This window comes from Rhinatrema bivittatum, chromosome 2 (genome assembly GCF_901001135.1).
Source record: "Rhinatrema bivittatum chromosome 2, aRhiBiv1.1, whole genome shotgun sequence".
Taxonomy (NCBI): domain Eukaryota; kingdom Metazoa; phylum Chordata; class Amphibia; order Gymnophiona; family Rhinatrematidae; genus Rhinatrema; species Rhinatrema bivittatum.
This window is the reverse complement of record NC_042616.1, coordinates 31,476,629-31,494,167: the sequence shown is the minus strand read 5'-3', so window position 1 is coordinate 31,494,167 and position 17,539 is coordinate 31,476,629. Positions and strand designations below refer to the sequence as shown.

Sequence of the window (17,539 nt, the reverse complement as noted above, 5' to 3'; positions counted from 1 at the left end):
AGCTCAGCACCCGATGTTGCATCGGCCCCATAGGGTGCATGGACCTCAATCACCAAACTTTTGAGGAATCTTAGCCCCTCCCCATCAGTCTCTCTCCCTCCCCCAGCCCTTCCCACCCTGTTTTATCTCCCCCAGCCTAACTCGGTCCCACAAATCTCTCTCCTTCCTCTCAATCCTACCAGTCCCTCCCTTAGCCATCCTCAGCCTTTTGCAGCTGCAGCTGAGCTCCAGCTGTGCTTTGTTTCATTTCTTTTGTTTGATTTGCTGCGCCTTTATGTCCTCTGCTGGTGGGGCTCAGCAGATAATTTTGTAAAACTGCTGCCCTAAGGACTTAAAGACCCTTTCCTTCCCTGCGCATAAATGCTTGCAAAGCTCTGTAATAAGTTGCCTCTGCCCAGAACTGTCTTTGTTTGCTCCCCCTCTGCCAGCCCTACCTGTGCAGGCTCTGCCTCGGCCATGCTCTCTCCTGGGGAGGAGGAAGCTGCAGGCTCTCTCCCTTCTCTCTCTTTCTTCAGGCTCTGCTTCTCTCTCAATGGCTGAGGCTGCAGGAAATGTTCCGGGTTAGGAGGGAGAAGGGACAGGAAGGAGGGATCTGGGCAGAGAAAGAGACTGGAAGCCCTGTGGTCTCAGGATCTAGTGCAGGAACCATCTTGCGACTGGCAAAAAGCTGCGGAGGCTCCGATTACTGTCACAGCTGCCAACCACGCCCATGCCAGGAGGAGCTGTAATTGGGGCAGAGAGGATAGAGGCAAGATGTAAAGCTTCCTTCTCTCTGCTTTCTGTAGTATAGTCCTTAGAGTTAGAGAAGGAAGAGTAATAAAATCAAGACTGCCGAGTAATTTTTTGTTGCTCATTTCGCGAGGATTACAATTAGCATTACAATTTTCATTTATATTCAGCTTTTTCTGGCATTTCAAAGCGTGCAGGTACTGTAGGTTTTTCCCTATCCCTGAGGGCTTACAATCAAACAGGCCAATGTAATATCGTGTGCTCAGGCTGGTGCAAAGGTTAACCCGTGGTTTTACGTGCAGCCATAACCTCTGATGCAATAAGAAACTCACGTCCAAACTAGTGCGTAGCTAATAGCATTCATCACATATAAATGAGCTATTAACCCCTTATATAAAAAATAATCGTGCACCTGACACGCACATTTTATCCCTCAAAATTTAACGCCAGCTCCGGGACTGACTTTATGTTTTGAGGAACCCCAAAAGTTTAACAGAAAAGCTGAAAATACTGCTTTTCTGTGGTTCCGCTGACTGAAAACCACAGAAAGCAGCAACGCGATAAAAGAAATAAAAGTCTTGACGGTGGCCCGGTTAGGAAAACGGAAGCTCAATTTATTAGTGTCCATTTTACTAACTCGTAGCTATGCACGGATTAGGAAAAGGGATGCTCGTAAAACTGAGGTCCATTTTGTAACCCACGCACAGCCACTTCTCCCGGGCACCTGATGCCAAGGAGGTGCTAGGGATGCACAATTTCCCCTAGCGCCTCCTTTTTTTACGCAGCGGCTTATTAGCCTACTGTATCACGCGCCCGGGAGAGATGGATGGGCGCGTGTCGGGAAAGCGGGTGCTCAATCATGAGCTCCCCATTTCCAGCACAAATATTATATCAGTCTGTAAATTTGTACCTTAGGCAAGGGAGGGTGAAGTGACTTGCCCAAGTGGAATGTGCCAGGCAGTGAAGGGAGATTCTATTGCTGTTACTGAGATGACACCAGGATCTGAATATCTCTGTGTCTTTCTGCCACATTCTCTTTGTCTCTCATTGCATCTTTTGATACTTGCGGATCTTCTCTCTTTTCATACATTATACAGATTAGTCGCTTGGCACTGACACTTCTATCAGTAGTGCCGTTCTTGTGTTTTTTCTCCTTTACTACAATGTTTGGTTTTCTAAGTATCATTCAAGCTCTTGGAATATGAATGTCCTGGGTGACCTTAACTTCATTCTTTGCAATTCTGTCACAGATGTAATCCCAGTTTTTTTCTGGCACAGTGATGCGTTTACTCCATTTTCATATAAAGACTCAGCCACACTATATAACCAGTCTCTTGCCTTTTAGAGACTTTGTCACAAGGGCCGTTTTGAGCTCCCTTACCTGACTAGCATTTCCTTCGCGCGTGTTTGGAGCTGACCCTATTGAAGATCGCCTTGATATAGTGCTACTAGTTCAATTGTTGGACTTCTTTCCCCCCCGACGCATTCCACGAGGTGTAACACGGTCTGTGTCAGGGGACCAAAATTTTCTGTACGTTTGGAATAAAAGTTGGAAATGCTTGGTGAATATCTTCATTGACGCTTTGTTTTGATCATCTCTAAAAGGATCCCAGAAACTTTAGTGTTATACCATTGACACATGGTCTATTGCCCACTTTTTAACATTTATTGCTGTGTTAGCATTATCACTTTTAGTTTGACAGATTTGTTAAGTCTTCTTTGTGGTTGATGACCTCAGATGGACTTGTGTTACGCCCGTCGGTTGCAGACGGCTGCGACCGCTCTTGCTCACCTTATGCCTTCCTGCATCGACTCCTCTGGGGAGATTGGTGGCCTCCGCCAGCTATCGCCGGCCTGCACACCTTAGTTCCTGGGCCTTCCTGTATGGCATGCTGACCGCCATCTTGCCCTGGGAGTTCTTTAGGCGTGTACGTGCGCCCTCGGGCCAGTCTTATCCACGTCATGGCGGGGACCTCGGGGGTGTCCCCCCCGGATGACATCATTTCTCATGGACATTTAAGCCGGCTGGCCCTGCCTGCCTACCACTTGGCAACGAGTTCCCTCATTGCTGAATCTGCTCACTTTGGACCTACGTTCCAGTTCCTGCTGCCTCGACGAGAGACATTCCGGGTATCCACTCCTCGGAGGCCCTTGCATCTTGGACAGCTACTTGCCCCATTCCCGGGGCTTCCTCTAAGACTTCTGATCTTCTACAGTGAGTGCCCCGCTCTGCAGACCTTTGCCGTACTAACGCTACTGTGGACCCTCTTCGGTGTACCCCACTCCGCTGACCATTGCCGAACCAACACAACTGAGGAACCCTCACTGGTGTATCCTGCATTACGGACCATCACCGTTCATTCCTACAGAGGACTCTTCCGTGGGTATACCCCACTGCACAGACCTGTGGCATCTCTGTGTCTGTGTGACTTTCTGTTTCACTCCCCGCTCCACAGGCAGTGTCACTCTGCTTCTTTAATAAAGACTCAAGGACATTCTAGCTAGTACTGACGTCAGCTTCCTGGGCTGACGCTCCGTGGCTCCACCCCCTGGCATCACCATCTTTAGCTCTTGTGCCCTCTCCTCTTCATTCTCTCTCTCCAGCACCTGTTGCTCTGCTCACACCCTAGCCGAGACCTCGCCTCTCAACGGTGAGGCTCATGGGGTTCCTCCCCGTGGGCGGTACCATCTCTCACCTCAGCCCAGGGGCCCACACACACACAAACCCTAACAACTTGTTTTCGCACACAAGAGTAAGCATCTTACTTTAATAATGTTTATTTATTTATTTGTTATGGCTCTGTCTCACGTTATCAAGTTTGCTCCTAGCATTCACATCAAGAATAGTTTCCATGTGGAGATCTGAAGGAGGTCATAATTATGTAACATTTTTCTCATCATCCCAGTGGTGCCGAAGACAATCAGGACAATTTCTGTATATTTCTGCCACATTTTAATGGGCTCTGATTACATCTTCTGGCACTTGAGGATCTTCTCTCTCTCCATGCATCGTACAGAATAGCTACTTGGTATGGACATTTCTATTATTAATGCCATTCTTGTATTTTTTTCCTTCATCACGTTGTATAGTTAGTTTTTTGGCATCAGGCTTTATATCTGTTGCTTGGGGTGTCCCATGTGATCACAATTTCTTCATTTATTTCTGATTCTGGCAGAGTCCTGATCCTAGTGTTTTTTTTTGTGCTGGGACGTTACAGTATATACCAGGGCTTCTGGCAGCCTGCAGAAAAGTAGAAGGCAAGGTAGATGTTCTTTGCTTTGTGAGCTCCAGACTCGTACCTTAGGATCATTTGAATCAAGGTCACTGGGGTATTTTATGGCAGAGGGGGCTGGAGATGGAGAACCAGGATCACCAGGGCAGAGAGGAGGAGAGAAAGTACCCCATTCTCTCTATCTGTTGCGCAGGAGGTGGACTCTTGGGCTGAGTGGGGTTGACGCTACCCGCAGGGCAAGCCCTATGGGTCCCCACCGTCGGCAGGCGGAGCTGGCTGACTGATGGAGGCCGGCTGGAGCTTCGCCAATACCAGCCCTCGTTCCCCGCAGGTTGAGCCCTTGGGCACCGGGGCCGGCTGGACTTAGGTGGGCCTACGTCTGAGGTCTTCTCTGGGACAACGAGGAGGTCAGCCAGGGGCCAGCAGCGGTAGTAGGAGTAGGTGGTCTGATCTGGATGAGGTGGAGTCCTGGAGACCTGGGCGCCAATGAGAACAGGAGGCAGACAGAGTGCGCCCGAGTAAGAACAGGCCGCAGCCTGAGAGGCCAAGCCCAGAGTGAAAACAAGTGGAGCGTCGTAGTGCAGGCTGAAGTCAGGGCAGGCGGCAGGCAAGGAGGAGTCGCAAGGCAAGCGTGGGTTAAAACCAGAAGTCAGCAGTAGAATGGTCAGGCAAGGCAAAGGTCAAACCAGGAGATGGGCAGAATCGTAGTCAGGTGAAGCAGAGGTCCAAGCCAGGAGACAATCAGCAGCGTAGTCAGACAAAGCAAAGGTCAAAGTCAGGAGACAAGCAGTGGTGTGGTCATGCGAAGCAGTGGTCAGAGCCAGGAGACAAGCAGTGGTGTGGTCATGCGAAGCAGTGGTCAGAGCCAGGAGACAATCGGTAACGTAGATGAAGCAGTGGTCAAAGCCAGGAGGTCAGTCAGTAACAACAAGCAAGGTAGACACGAACACAGGAGCAGGAACAGATACCAGGATCAAGAACAGGAACACAGGCGAATCAGGAACCAGGAACACAGAGGAATCACAGGAACAAGCAACTAAGGACATGACTAGAGTGGAGACCTGTTACCGAGGCAGGGAAGCACTGGCTGGGCCCGCCCTTAGGTACCGGGACCCAGTGACGTCATCATCCGGGGCCGTGGGTTGGATTCCCGCTGCGGCCCCTTTAAAAGAAGAACATATGCGCACGCGCCTAGGGAGGGGCACGGCGCGAGATGGTGGCGTCCACCCGCGGACCACACGGGGAGGCCCGCCAAGGAGCTGGGACATCCGCTGCGGAGCTGGAAGCACAGGGAGCGACCCGAGGTCGGAGGCGGCAGCCAGCGGCCACAAGAGAAGCAGAGCCAGGCGCTGGAGCAGGCAATCGGGGGTAAGAGGGCCTGGCTGTGGGCTGAGCATTAGTGAGGGCTGGAGATGAAGGATCACAGAGGTAAGGAGGAGGAAGCATGTGAAGTGTTTATTTGCGTATATATGTTTGGGAGAGAATGAGTTCACACATCCTGGAACTGCCCCTCTCACAGTTCGCACCAGGCACTGGGCCGCCCTCTCTCCACAATTCCACTTCCTTTTTGTTGTCTACAAATTAAGCCATGGATATGCATGAGATAAATGTGCAGATATTGGGTCTCATGCATATTTATTGTGGATATCCTGAAAAGATCACTTGATGGGGAGTCTCCGAGAGCAGGTTAGACAAACCCTGTTTACACTGTTTCTAGGGGATGAGCCATGCTACTGTATTGCCTTTCTGTATACAAGCCTTCTGATATCAAACGATCACACACAGACACAAAGGAGGGAGAGGCAACTTTCTATTAGAGACCAGCTCCCCCGAGAGGGAGGAGTTAGCAATCTGATAGAATCTGCGATGTTGATGGGAGGAGCCAGCAGATGGAAGTTACAATGTATTATGCTTCTGCTCCTGAAGGAGAAGTTAGCAATCTGTCATGAAATAGCCTGCGGAGTAGCAATCTGTATAAGACCACCCCGCCAGGGAGGTGGAGTGAGCTATCTGTTATGGACCTTGCTTCGGAGTTAGGGAAGAAGTAGCAACTGTGATGCCCAATTCCTGTAGAATGATGAACCAGCAACCTGTATGATCCCCACAAGGAGCTAGCTATCTGATATGGATTAACTTCCGCAGAAAGAATAGTAACACTTAGTAGAAATAGTGAATCCCTGGGCCGATGGCAGATGACAGCGCCCTCAAGTGGAGATCCTGAGAGGGACCACCGGCTAGGCTGGATTATTGAGACAAACACAGATAGTTCTTTTATTAGACTGGAAGTAAAACCACCAGAGCTGGCAGTAGTGAGTAGATGTGCCAGGCAGGGCTGAAGTCTCTCCGATACTGGAACTGCGATCTCTGAGTTGCTGTGCTGTAAGGAGAGACTATAGGTAGTGAGTAGACAGGGTATGCATGGCATAACCAGTGGTAGATGATACACTCACAAATGTAGACATCTGTAATGTCTTCTTATAAGCAACTTGGAGTCTTCAGTATTCAGGAACAGGAGCCGCAGGCGTGTACAGGTTCCTGTAGGCAGTCTGAAACAGAACTCACAATAACAGTGTATAGGATGGATTCTGGAATAGAAGAGAGGCTAGGAGAGAATTTAGGAACATAGGCCCTCGTGGAGCGAGTACCGGTTCCTATCTGTTAATCTGTAAAAGTAAACCATAAGATATCGGTATGCGATATCCTCTGAGAAAGAAGAGGGTCTGAGAAAGGTATTAGGAACATGGGCCCTCGTAGAGCGAGTACCAATTCCTATCTGTTAATCTGTAATAGTATACCATAAGAGACCTCTGGACCCTTTGGTGCAGCGACCCTCGACCGGCGCCGTCCCGTCCGGGCACCCAATCCCCCGGATCCGCCGGAAAGGGCCCGCCGACCCGAGCCTTACAGGCCTCAGCCCTGCCCTACCTCCACGGTAGGAACGTGTACCACAGGACAGCGAACCTCGTGGCCCACACCCGGGACTCCCCGCCGGCCCGGAAGTAACCTACCTCCACGGCAGACTGCTGAGCCCGGATGCCTGGACCCACCTCCACGGTGAGCCTCTAACGACCGCATCCCCACCACGCCCACGCACCGGATCCAGGCCCCTCCGCTCCAACCAGACGAGACCCCGCCCACCGACATCCCACAGGCGGCGACGTGGGACCTGATAGGGGCCTTTAAAACCCCCTCAAACGCGCCTCTGGACCCTTTGGTGCAGCGACCCTCGACCGGCGCCGTCCCCTGTCCGGGCACCCAATCCCCTGGATCCGCCGAAGAGGGCCCGCCGACCCGAGCCTTACAGGCCTCAGCCCTGTGTCCAAAAAGCAAGTATTGTCCAAACCCAGTCATAGATCTATTCATAGATTCAGTCAAAGATGTATATTAGTCATTTCTGGTTTAATTTGATATCCTTTCCCTTCTTAACTCACTTATCCTCCACAATTCCCAAGTCAAAGGTAGTATATAATGAACTAGTAGCATATCTTAAAAACTAAAGCCAATCAACAATTTTAAGCATAATTTTTGTTCTCAGTGACCCAGATTTAGTCAATTTTGTCTATATTAATTTCAAAAGCATTCTGGCTGTAGGCCAGTGCTACTGGTTTATATAGGAATATTTAGAAGAAATTTTCCATTCTGTTCTCCTATACATTTGGACTATAGAGTGTTTGGTTGTGTCCAGTTTAGGCTATTTGGAAGAACCCAGAAAATCTCAATAGGAAAGTCCATGCCTTGTCTCTCTCTCCTAGAAGTATAATGTGACGACACCGAAGTCTTTCTGGCTAATAACAGCTGATGGGTCTACCTTCCACAAATGTATCCCTAACGTTTACACACTCAGCTATTCTGCTAAGAATGTCCACATCCTCCAGTAACAAATTCCACAGCTTTGTGTTAACTGAAAAAAGTACTTTCTCTGATTTGTTTTAAATCTGCTACCTGCTAGTTTCATGGAGTATCTTCTAATCCTAGGACTATTTAAAAGGGTAAGTAACCATTCTGTGTTTACCTGTTCCACCCCTCTCATGATTTTATAAACTTCTATCATGTCCCTTCTCAGCCATCTCTTCTTCAAGTTGAAGAGTCCTAGCCTGACAGAGGGGATTCTGAGTCAGGGTGGGGAAGAGACAGAAAGGTAGAGCAGGGAGCAACTGGAGAGAAGAGGGGTGGCTGAGCTGATAGGATAAGAACATAAGAACATAAGAAAATGCCATACTGGGTCAGACCAAGGGTCCATCAAGCCCAGCATCCTGTTTCCAACAGTGGCCAATCCAGGCCATAAGAACCTGGCAAGTACCCAAAAACTAAGTCTATTCCATGTAACCATTGCTAATGGCAGTGGCTATTCTCTAAGTGAACTTAATAGCAGGTAATGGACTTCTCCTCCAAGAACTTATCCAATCCTTTTTTAAACACAGCTATACTAACTGCACGAACCAGATTCTCTGGCAACAAATTCCAGAGTTTAATTGTGCGTTGAGTAAAACAGAACTTTCTCCGATTAGTTTTAAATGTGCCCCATGCTAACTTCATGGAGTGCCCCCTAGTCTTTCTACTATCCGAAAGTGTAAATAACCAAGTCACATCTACCCGTTCTAGACCTCTCATGATTTTAAACACCTCTATCATATCCCCCCTCAGTCGTCTCTTCTCCAAGCTGAAAAGTCCTAACCTCTTTAGTCTTTCCTCATAGGGGAGTTGTTCCATTCCCCTTATCATTTTGGTAGCCCTTCTCTGTACCTTCTCCATCGCAATTATATCTTTTTTGAGATGTGGCGACCAGAATTGTACACAGTATTCAAGGTGCGGTCTCACCATGGAGCGATACAGAGGCATTATGACATTTTCCATTTTATTCATCATTCCTTTTCTAATAATTCCCAACATTCTGTTTGCTTTTTTGACTGCCGCAGCACACTGCACCGACGATTTCAATGTGTTATCCACTATGACACCTAGATCTCTTTCTTGGGTTGTAGCACCTAATATGGAACCCAACATTGTGTAATTATAGCATGGGTTATTTTTCCCTATATGCATCACCTTGCACTTATCCACATTAAATTTCATCTGCCATTTGGATGCCCAATTTTCCAGTCTCACAAGGTCTTCCTGCAATTTATCACAATCTGCTTGTGATTTAACTACTCTGAACAATTTTGTGTCATCTGCAAATTTGATTATCTCACTCGTCGTATTTCTTTCCAGATCATTTATAAATATATTGAACAGTAAGGGTCCCAATACAGATCCCTGAGGCACTCCACTGTCCACTCCCTTCCACTGAGAAAATTGCCCATTTAATCCTACTCTCTGTTTCCTGTCTTTTAGCCAGTTTGCAATCCACAAAAGGACATCGCCACCTATCCCATGACTTTTTACTTTTCCTAGAAGCCTCTCATGAGGAACTTTGTCAAACGCCTTCTGAAAATCCAAGTATACTATATCTACCGGTTCACCTTTATCCACATGTTTATCAACTCCTTCAAAAAAGTGAAGCAGATTTGTGAGGCAAGACTTGCCCTGGGTAAAGCCATGCTGACTTTGTTCCATTAAACCATGTCTTTCTATATGTTCTGTGATTTTGATGTTTAGAACACTTTCCACTATTTTTCCTGGCACTGAAGTCAGGCTAACCGGTCTGTAGTTTCCCGGATCGCCCCTGGAGCCCTTTTTAAATATTGGGGTTACATTTGCTATCCTCCAGTCTTCAGGTACAATGGATGATTTTAATGATAAGTTACAAATTTTTACTAATAGGTCTGAAATTTCATTTCTTAGTTCCTTCAGTACTCTGGGGTGTATACCATCCGGTCCAGGTGATTTACTACTCTTCAGTTTGTCAATCAGGCCTACCACATCTTCTAGGTTCACCGTGATTTGATTCAGTCCATCTGAATCATTACCCATGAAAACCTTCTCCATTACGGGTACCTCCCCAACATCCTATTCAGTAAACACTGAAGCAAAGAAATCATTTAATCTTTCCGCGATGGCCTTATCTTCTCTAAGTGCCCCTTTAACCCCTCGATCATCTAACGGTCCAACTGACTCCCTCACAGGCTTTCTGCTTTGGATATATTTAAAAAAGTTTTTACTGTGAGTTTTTGCCTCTACAGCCAACTTCTTTTCAAATTCTCTCTTAGCCTGTCTTATCAATGTCTTACATTTAACTTGCCAATGTTTATGCTTTATCCTATTTTCTTCTGTTGGATCCTTCTTCCAATTTTTGAATGAAGATCTTTTGGCTAAAATAGCTTCTTTCACCTCCCCTTTTAACCATGCCGGTAATCGTTTTGCCTTCTTTCCACCTTTCTTAATGTGTGGAATACATCTGGACTGTGCTTCTAGAATGGTATTTTTTTAACAATGACCACACCTCTTGCACATTTTTTACTTTTGTAGCTGCTCCTTTCAGTTTTTTTCTAACAATTTTTCTCATTTTATCAAAGTTTCCCTTTTGAAAGTTTAGCACGAGAGCCTTGGATTTGCACACTGTTCCTTTTCCAGTCATTAAATCAAATTTGATCATATTATGATCACTATTGCCAAGCGGCCCCACCACCGTTACCTCTCTCACCAAGTCCTGTGCTCCACTGAGAATTAGATCTAAAATTGCTCCCTCTCTCGTCGGTTCCTGAACCAATTGCTCCTTAAAGCTATCATTTATTCCATCCAGGAACTTTATCTCTCTAGCATGTCCCGATGATACATTTACCCAGTCTATATTGGGGTAATTGAAGTCTCCCATTATTACTGCACTACCAATTTGGTTAGCTTCCCTAATTTCTCTTAGCATTTCACTGTCCATCTCACCATCTTGACCAGGTGGACGGTAGTATACCCCTATCACTGTAGTCTTCCCTGACACACAAGGGATTTCTACCCATAAAGATTCAATTTTGTATTTAGTCTCATGCAGGATGTTTATCCTGTTGACTCTATGCCATTCCGGACATAAAGCGCCACACCTCCTCCCGACTGCTCCTCTCTTTCATTGCGATATAATTTGTACCCCGGTATAGCACTGTCCCATTGGTTATCCTCTTTCCACCATGTCTCTGAGATGCCAATTAAGTCTATGTCATCATTCACTGCTATACATTCTAATTCTCCCATCTTACTTCTTAGACTTCTGACATTAGCAGACAAACATTTCAAAGTTTGTTTTTTGTTTGTATTTTTATTCTGCTTTTTAATTGATAGGGATAAATTAGAATTTTTTAGCTCAGGTGAGTTTTTAGTTACAGGCACTTGGACTACTTTTCTAATTATTGGAACCTCACTGTCGGGATGCCCTAATTCTAATGAGAAAAAGGCATGCTGAGTGGGAAAGATAGTGTAAGAGAGGGGGATGCTGGCCACAGGAAAGAGAAAAGGGGGATGTTTGGCAGGGGAAAGATAAAATAGGGGGTTGCTGAGCAGGACTGGGGGGAGGGGGAAGGTGAGCAGGAGTGGGGAAAGAGAGGGATGCTGGGCAGGCAGTATGGTGAAGGTAGGTGAGAAGTTGGGCAGGGGGTGTGGAAGAGAAACAGATGGATACTGGGGAGGTAGGGGGAAGAGGAGGTTGCTGGACTAGGGATGGAGGGGAAAAGAGGCTGCTGGTCCAAGGGAGGGGGTTGTGGGGGTGAAATGGAAGGCTGGGCAAGGGGCTGGGAAAGAGAGAAGGGAGGTGCTGGATAAGTGCTAGGGAAGAGGGGGATGTTTGACAAGGCTTGTGGAATAGTTGATAGAGAATGTGGAGGAGGAAGAGAAGGATAATAAGCAGGGAGGGGAGATTGAAGCAAGGGAGAAAGGAAAATACTTAGTAGGAAATAAGGGAGAAAGGAAAGAGATGAGGTGGTAAGTTGAGCACTGAGATTGCACATTGAAATTCAGTGCACAGTTAACTCTCTGCTGAAAAAAGGCATCACCCAATGCAATATACATATGGTATGCTAAAGCATCGGGAGCTTAAAAATACTTTAACATGTAGGGGGTGGAGCCAAGATGGCGGCTGACAGAGGTCGGAGGTCTCACTAGTGCCTTGTACCTATTACCTGCTTTTCCTTGGGCTTTTGCATTCTTTACATGCCTCATACAAAACATAAGGCCAGGCTTCATGAAAGCCTGGCAGTTTCTGAAGGTTGGACTCTAGTCAGCCTTCTATACAGACCTTCTTTGTATCGCCGCCGAAAGAGTCAGGAGCAAGGGCCGTGGAGGGTGGAGATGTTGAGCGAGCGTCTCCTCCACAGGCAGATGAGATTTTGCTGAGTCCCGGCGCGCCAGAGACTCCGTCCGCACCTCAGCAACCGAGAACAGCGAGCAAGGATGTAGGGTTGACCCTTCCAGTTAACCCGAAAGTGCCTGGAGCTCAAAAGGAGAGCAGTTTTGAAGCTTCAGGAGACGGGGAACAAAAGACTCTGCCCGAATGGGTGAATCTAGGACCCCAAATTGGAATGTATGTACCTTTAATGACCGAGGACATCGGACCTGTTACTCCAGCACTGGAAACTTCACGGGACACTGACACTGTAGTCACGAGAACAGGTAAGCCTACACCAGTATTAGCTACTTTTCTTGTTAAACCCACTGTGATAATGATTGAATCGATATGGGAAGCTTCAGCTGCAATTGAAACAGCAATTGTTAATACATCTAGATCTTTTCTTGATACGAACAAACGTTCTCTGAATAATGAAGAGTGGATTTCTGTTCAAGAAAAAAAGATGCAAATAGTGGAAGAAACGATTATTGAGATTGAAAAATATCAACAGAATTCAACACAATTAGAAAGTATCCAAAGTAAAAAAAATTGACAATATAGAAAATTCACTACGGAGTCTAAATATAATGGTCTTAAATTTTCCTATAATTCATCAGATCTCAGCAATTGATCTGTTTAAGAATTATTTAAAGGAGATCTTAAAAATTCCATCTGAAGCTGTTCCCTTAATCACAAAAGCGTACTACCTACCACAGAAGGCTATGGAAAAAACTCAAGGAAATATGGAAAACCAACAACAGTTAAACATTAGAGTAGCTGGAATTATCACAGGAATATGAGGTCACCAGAAGAGATGTACTTCTGGTGACTTTTGCATTTGTCACCGAGAAAAATAATATACTCTGGATGTTTTTTCGTAACAGAACAGTGTTATTCTATGGACAAAAAGTGTGGTTGTACCCAGTTATCACTAGAGTTACACAAGAAAGAAATTCTTAAATATGAGATCTGAAGCTTTGACAACATGTTCAAATTATACTTTGCGTTATCCGTGTAAATGTTTTGTTAAATTTCATGATGCTTCATATGTATTTTTTGAACCGTCACAGCTGTGATTTTTCTTGGACACACATCCTAAGTGACACAATCAGTGCAGATTGGCAATATGTAGGCTATCTCAGTTAATTTTCCTTTTGCTTATTTTCCTAATGATTCACTCTTCGTATTATTGTATCCACCCCCCCCCCCCCCAGATTTTCCATAATTAGGGGGTATAAATATATTACCTATGAGAGCTATGGAGGAGGATATTTGTATTAGAAAATGTTATTGCCTTTATACTACCTGTTTTCTCTCACAATAATTGTGTATAAATTTGAAATTCAATAAAAATTAAAAAAAAAATACTTTAACATGTAAATGAGCACTCAGATCTGAGTTAAAATTTAGGCATAGTCTTTTGCATACAATCTGGCAGGAAAAAGGAGTCTCTCACTCATGATTTATGTACATAAAACAAACACAAATCATTGTTTTGTATGCATACAAGTCTTTTATGTGCACAAATCACCTTTTCTGAGCCTAAATCTGGTGTGCAGGCCCCCAGCACCACCAACTTTACTTCACCTTTGACATGAGGTAAGCCAGTGCACTTCTCTGCATTGGAGGGTAATGATTAATACTACTATTAGGAATTTGCATGACAGGGTGCTAACCTGTATGAGGATTGCTATTTACAGACATCCAATATTCTGCTACTCCTACCGCGTCCTAAAATCCCCGGGCAACCCCTTCCGCACGCGGCATGTATATTGCATGCAAACGAGCGAATTAGCTATTCCCTAGCATCCCGTAACCCGTAACCCGCGCCCCGACTATCGCTATCTTTCCCTGCCGTTATGTCGCGAGTTTAACCTGCTAACTTACCGCCTACCCTTACCCCTGCGGTAGAGGCAGGGGTAAGGGTAGGCGGCAAGCTTTCCCCCAGCCCCCGCTCACCTGCCCCGGCCGCGATCATGGGTGCCGGTCTCCGGGGCAGCCCCAGTCCTCTCCCCTCCTCCCGAAGCAAAAAAAAAAGCGAAAAAAACGTAAAAGCAAAAAGTAAGTCGCTTCGCCGTCTCTTCTTCCCTCCTCCCGGAGCAAGGCTGCTTTTCGCGCCCTGCTTCGGGAGGAGGGAAGAAGAGACACTGACAGTGTGAAGCGGCGAAGCGACTTACTTTTTGCACCCCCCTCCGGACGACCTCTCCTGCCTCCAGCTGCTCGCGAGATGGACGCCTGCAAAAAGTAAGTCGCTTCGCCGCTTCACACTGTCAGTGTCTCTTCTTCCCTCCTCCCGGAGCAAGGCTGCTTTTTGCGCCCTGCTTAGGGAGGAGGGGAGGGGGGACTGGCAGTCCCGACTTCCTGGTATCTGTCATTTCAAATGACATTTGAAATGATAGATACCAGCGTGGCGTGAAGCGTTAGGCCCGCGCACCCAGGATACTGTATAGGCGCTCTATCCAGTAAAATGGGTTGCGCGGGCCTAACGCTTCATGGACCCTTCTTAGACGCGGTTTACATTTGCATAAAATTATTGTTCAGGATCGAGCGGTAGGTGAGCTGCACTGTGCGTGTGTCAACCGCGGGTGCGCCGGGCACTAACGCAGCTCTTCCTACCGCTCGGTACTGGATAGACCTGTTAGTTAATTATAACTGCAGTTTACAATAATCAGAGAATTTATAATCATAAAGGCAGAGTGGGAAGAGGAAGAGTTTTCTCGGTCCTTAGGGTTGTGGCAGAGCATATCCGATGGATTTATCTGCTAGAAGTGTTAAAGGGTAAGGGGGAACAGGAATGGGTATAGAGGGAGCAATAAAGACATCAGTAAAAGGATAAGAAATGTTAAATAAAAAAAGTTTGAAAGCCCTTGGGGGGGGGGGGGGGGGGCGAAGGATGGAGGTCGTCTCAGTCATGGGGACTGGGTAAAGGTCTGGGTGACTCTCCATGCCTTGACTTGTTTTCTCAGCTTAAGGTAGCTTGTTTCCAGGTGAAGCGGTAGTGGCAATTTCTTCCATAGTTTTGGGACAGGCAGCGGAATGCCGGCAACCTTGTGCCAGTGAATTTAGCAGCTGAGAAAGGAGGCCATTTGTGCACAAAAATCCTTGTTTCTTCCACACTAAAGTTTATGCACAGCTGCGGATTAAACTACGTCATCTGCCAGCGCAGCTTCTTCCCTCAGCCCCCGAGTGAGCTCCGCCAGCGCCGTCCTGGAGCCGCCACTGGGGCGCAGCTCTGAATCCCGGCCCCGGACACAGAAGAAGCCGCTCCCAGCGCTGCCTCCTCGTGTCACTCTCTCCTTACAGTCCTTCATTTTTAACTCAGTGTCAAGCTTTGCCCTCCCCTGGATGAAATCAGCAACCTCTCTGCCTATCCTCAGTGTAAAAAATCCCCTAGTCCTAGATGATGTCATCAGTCTGCACCCTCTGTTAAAATCCTCCCAGACGCGAACGATGTCATCAGTCTGCACCCTCTGTTAAAATCCTCCCAGACGCGAACGATGTCATCAGTCTGCACCCTCTGTTAAAATCCTCCCAGACGCGATCGATGTCATCAGTCTGCGCCCTCAGTGTAAAAATCCTCCCACACGTCCTTGCGATGTCATCAGTCTGCTCCCAGAAGTGCTTGCAGCTTCGTTCTCGGAAAGGGTGGGCCATCTCTAGAAAGAAAGAGAGAGAAGATAGAGCTTGTACCTTTCTTCTCCCCAGAAAAGCAGGAGAGAGCATGGCTGAGGCACAGCCTGCACAGGTAGGGTTGGCATAGGGGAGCAGACAAAGACATCTGTGTACAGGCAACTTTTTACAGAACTTTGCATGCATTTATGCGAAGGGAATGAAAGGTTCTTACAGGGTTTAGGGGCTTTTGTGTGGTTTATTTTTCTTTCTATGCTTCAGACTGTTAGTTATTTATTTTTGATAATTTATAGCCCACATACATTCAATAGCACTCACAGCAGACTACAAGGCAAACAACACAATAATAAAACATAAAAAAACAAGGAGGTCCATATTCAAAAGCCATTTAAACAGATAACAATAGTTAACCATCTAAATGGCTTATTTGGCTATATTCAGCCCTTATCTGCCTAAATTCCAGCTGGCTAATAGGCCGATACAGTACAGTGCGCTCCGATGGATGTGCGTTTTTGACGCGCTGGCTTTAGTGCATCGAAAATGTGCATCCAACCCCCCCCCATCCCCCGAGACTAATAGCGCCCACAACATGCAAATGCATGTTGATGGCCCTATTAGTCATTCCTGCGCGATAAAGTAAGTAAAATGTGCAGCCAAGCTGCACATTTTGCTTCAAGAAATTAGCGCCTACCCAAAGGTAGGCGTTAATTTCTGCCGGTGCCGGGGAAGTGCACAGAAAAACAAGACACTGGCCTGCCCGCCCGCTCTCCCGCGAACTTTACTGTATTGGCCTGTAAGATAGCCGGCTATATTTAATAGTGTGGCTGAATATATTCTGAACTTTGTCTGAATATAGACCTCAAGATTTACCCACACTAACAAAGAGCTTCACCTGCATGATGTAATGAGGATGTCACAGCAAGTCCTGAATATTGGCAACTCATTTTATCCCTAAGCGTTCTGTTTAAGATTTATTTATTTTATATACTGTCATATCGGTAAAACTATTATAGTGGTGTACAATAAGTTAAAGCATGAAAATACAATAATAATTCATAAATGGTTAATAAGAGTAAAATACTAATAGAAACATCGTAAAACTCATGGGTGTAAGGTGGACCAGTCTAGATGCCTATTCCATACACGTTAAAGGGGACGGGGTATAGGGCCACTCCTTTACAGTTTTTTATGTTTAAAAACATATAGATGAGGTCAGGAAGTTAGTAAACCCCTTCATGGCGTCCAGCCCTGCTATCCTCTAATAATGATGTATCTCAAGGAAACGTTATCTATATAATCATTGAAATGTTGTTGCCTTAATGTTTTTGAATATAGTTCCTATCTACTTTCCTTCTCTCCTTTACGCTCTGCAACCTTTATTTCTTCACGCTACTTATGCGCTTGCTCTCACCCACCCCCCTCTCTCCTTTTTCTATTCCTGCTCCCCTTCCCCTATCCCTGTTATTTTGTAATTTCTCTTTCCTCGCTACAAGAGTTGATTGTAAACCGGCATGATATGTCCTATGAATGTCGGTATATCAAAAGTTAATAAATAAAAATAAATAAAATAAATAAAGTAGCACATTCAAAACAAATTGGAGAAATTCTTTTTCACTCACCGCACAGTTTAGCTCCGGAATTCATTGCTGAAATAGTGGTTAATGTGGTTAGCGTAGCGGAGTTTAAAAAATCGAATGCC

The 17,539-nt window shown here is 46.2% G+C and overlaps 1 protein-coding gene across 3 annotated transcripts in view; it reads left to right on the top strand.

Moving 5' to 3' along the window:
* The window catches only part of LOC115083753 (oocyte zinc finger protein XlCOF6-like), a 187,302-nt gene that overhangs the window by 145,132 nt on the left and 24,631 nt on the right, over positions 1 to 17,539 (top strand). For 2 of the 3 annotated variants that reach the window (XM_029587752.1, XM_029587755.1), the window contains exon 1: positions 15,749 to 15,955. The exons of the other annotated variant lie outside the window; for it this stretch is intronic. In XM_029587752.1, the coding sequence (XP_029443612.1) occupies positions 15,755 to 15,955 (201 nt within the window). In that variant the 5' untranslated portion in view covers positions 15,749 to 15,754. Of the gene's footprint in view, positions 1 to 15,748; positions 15,956 to 17,539 lie in introns of those variants that run through there. 3 annotated transcript variants of the gene reach the window in all.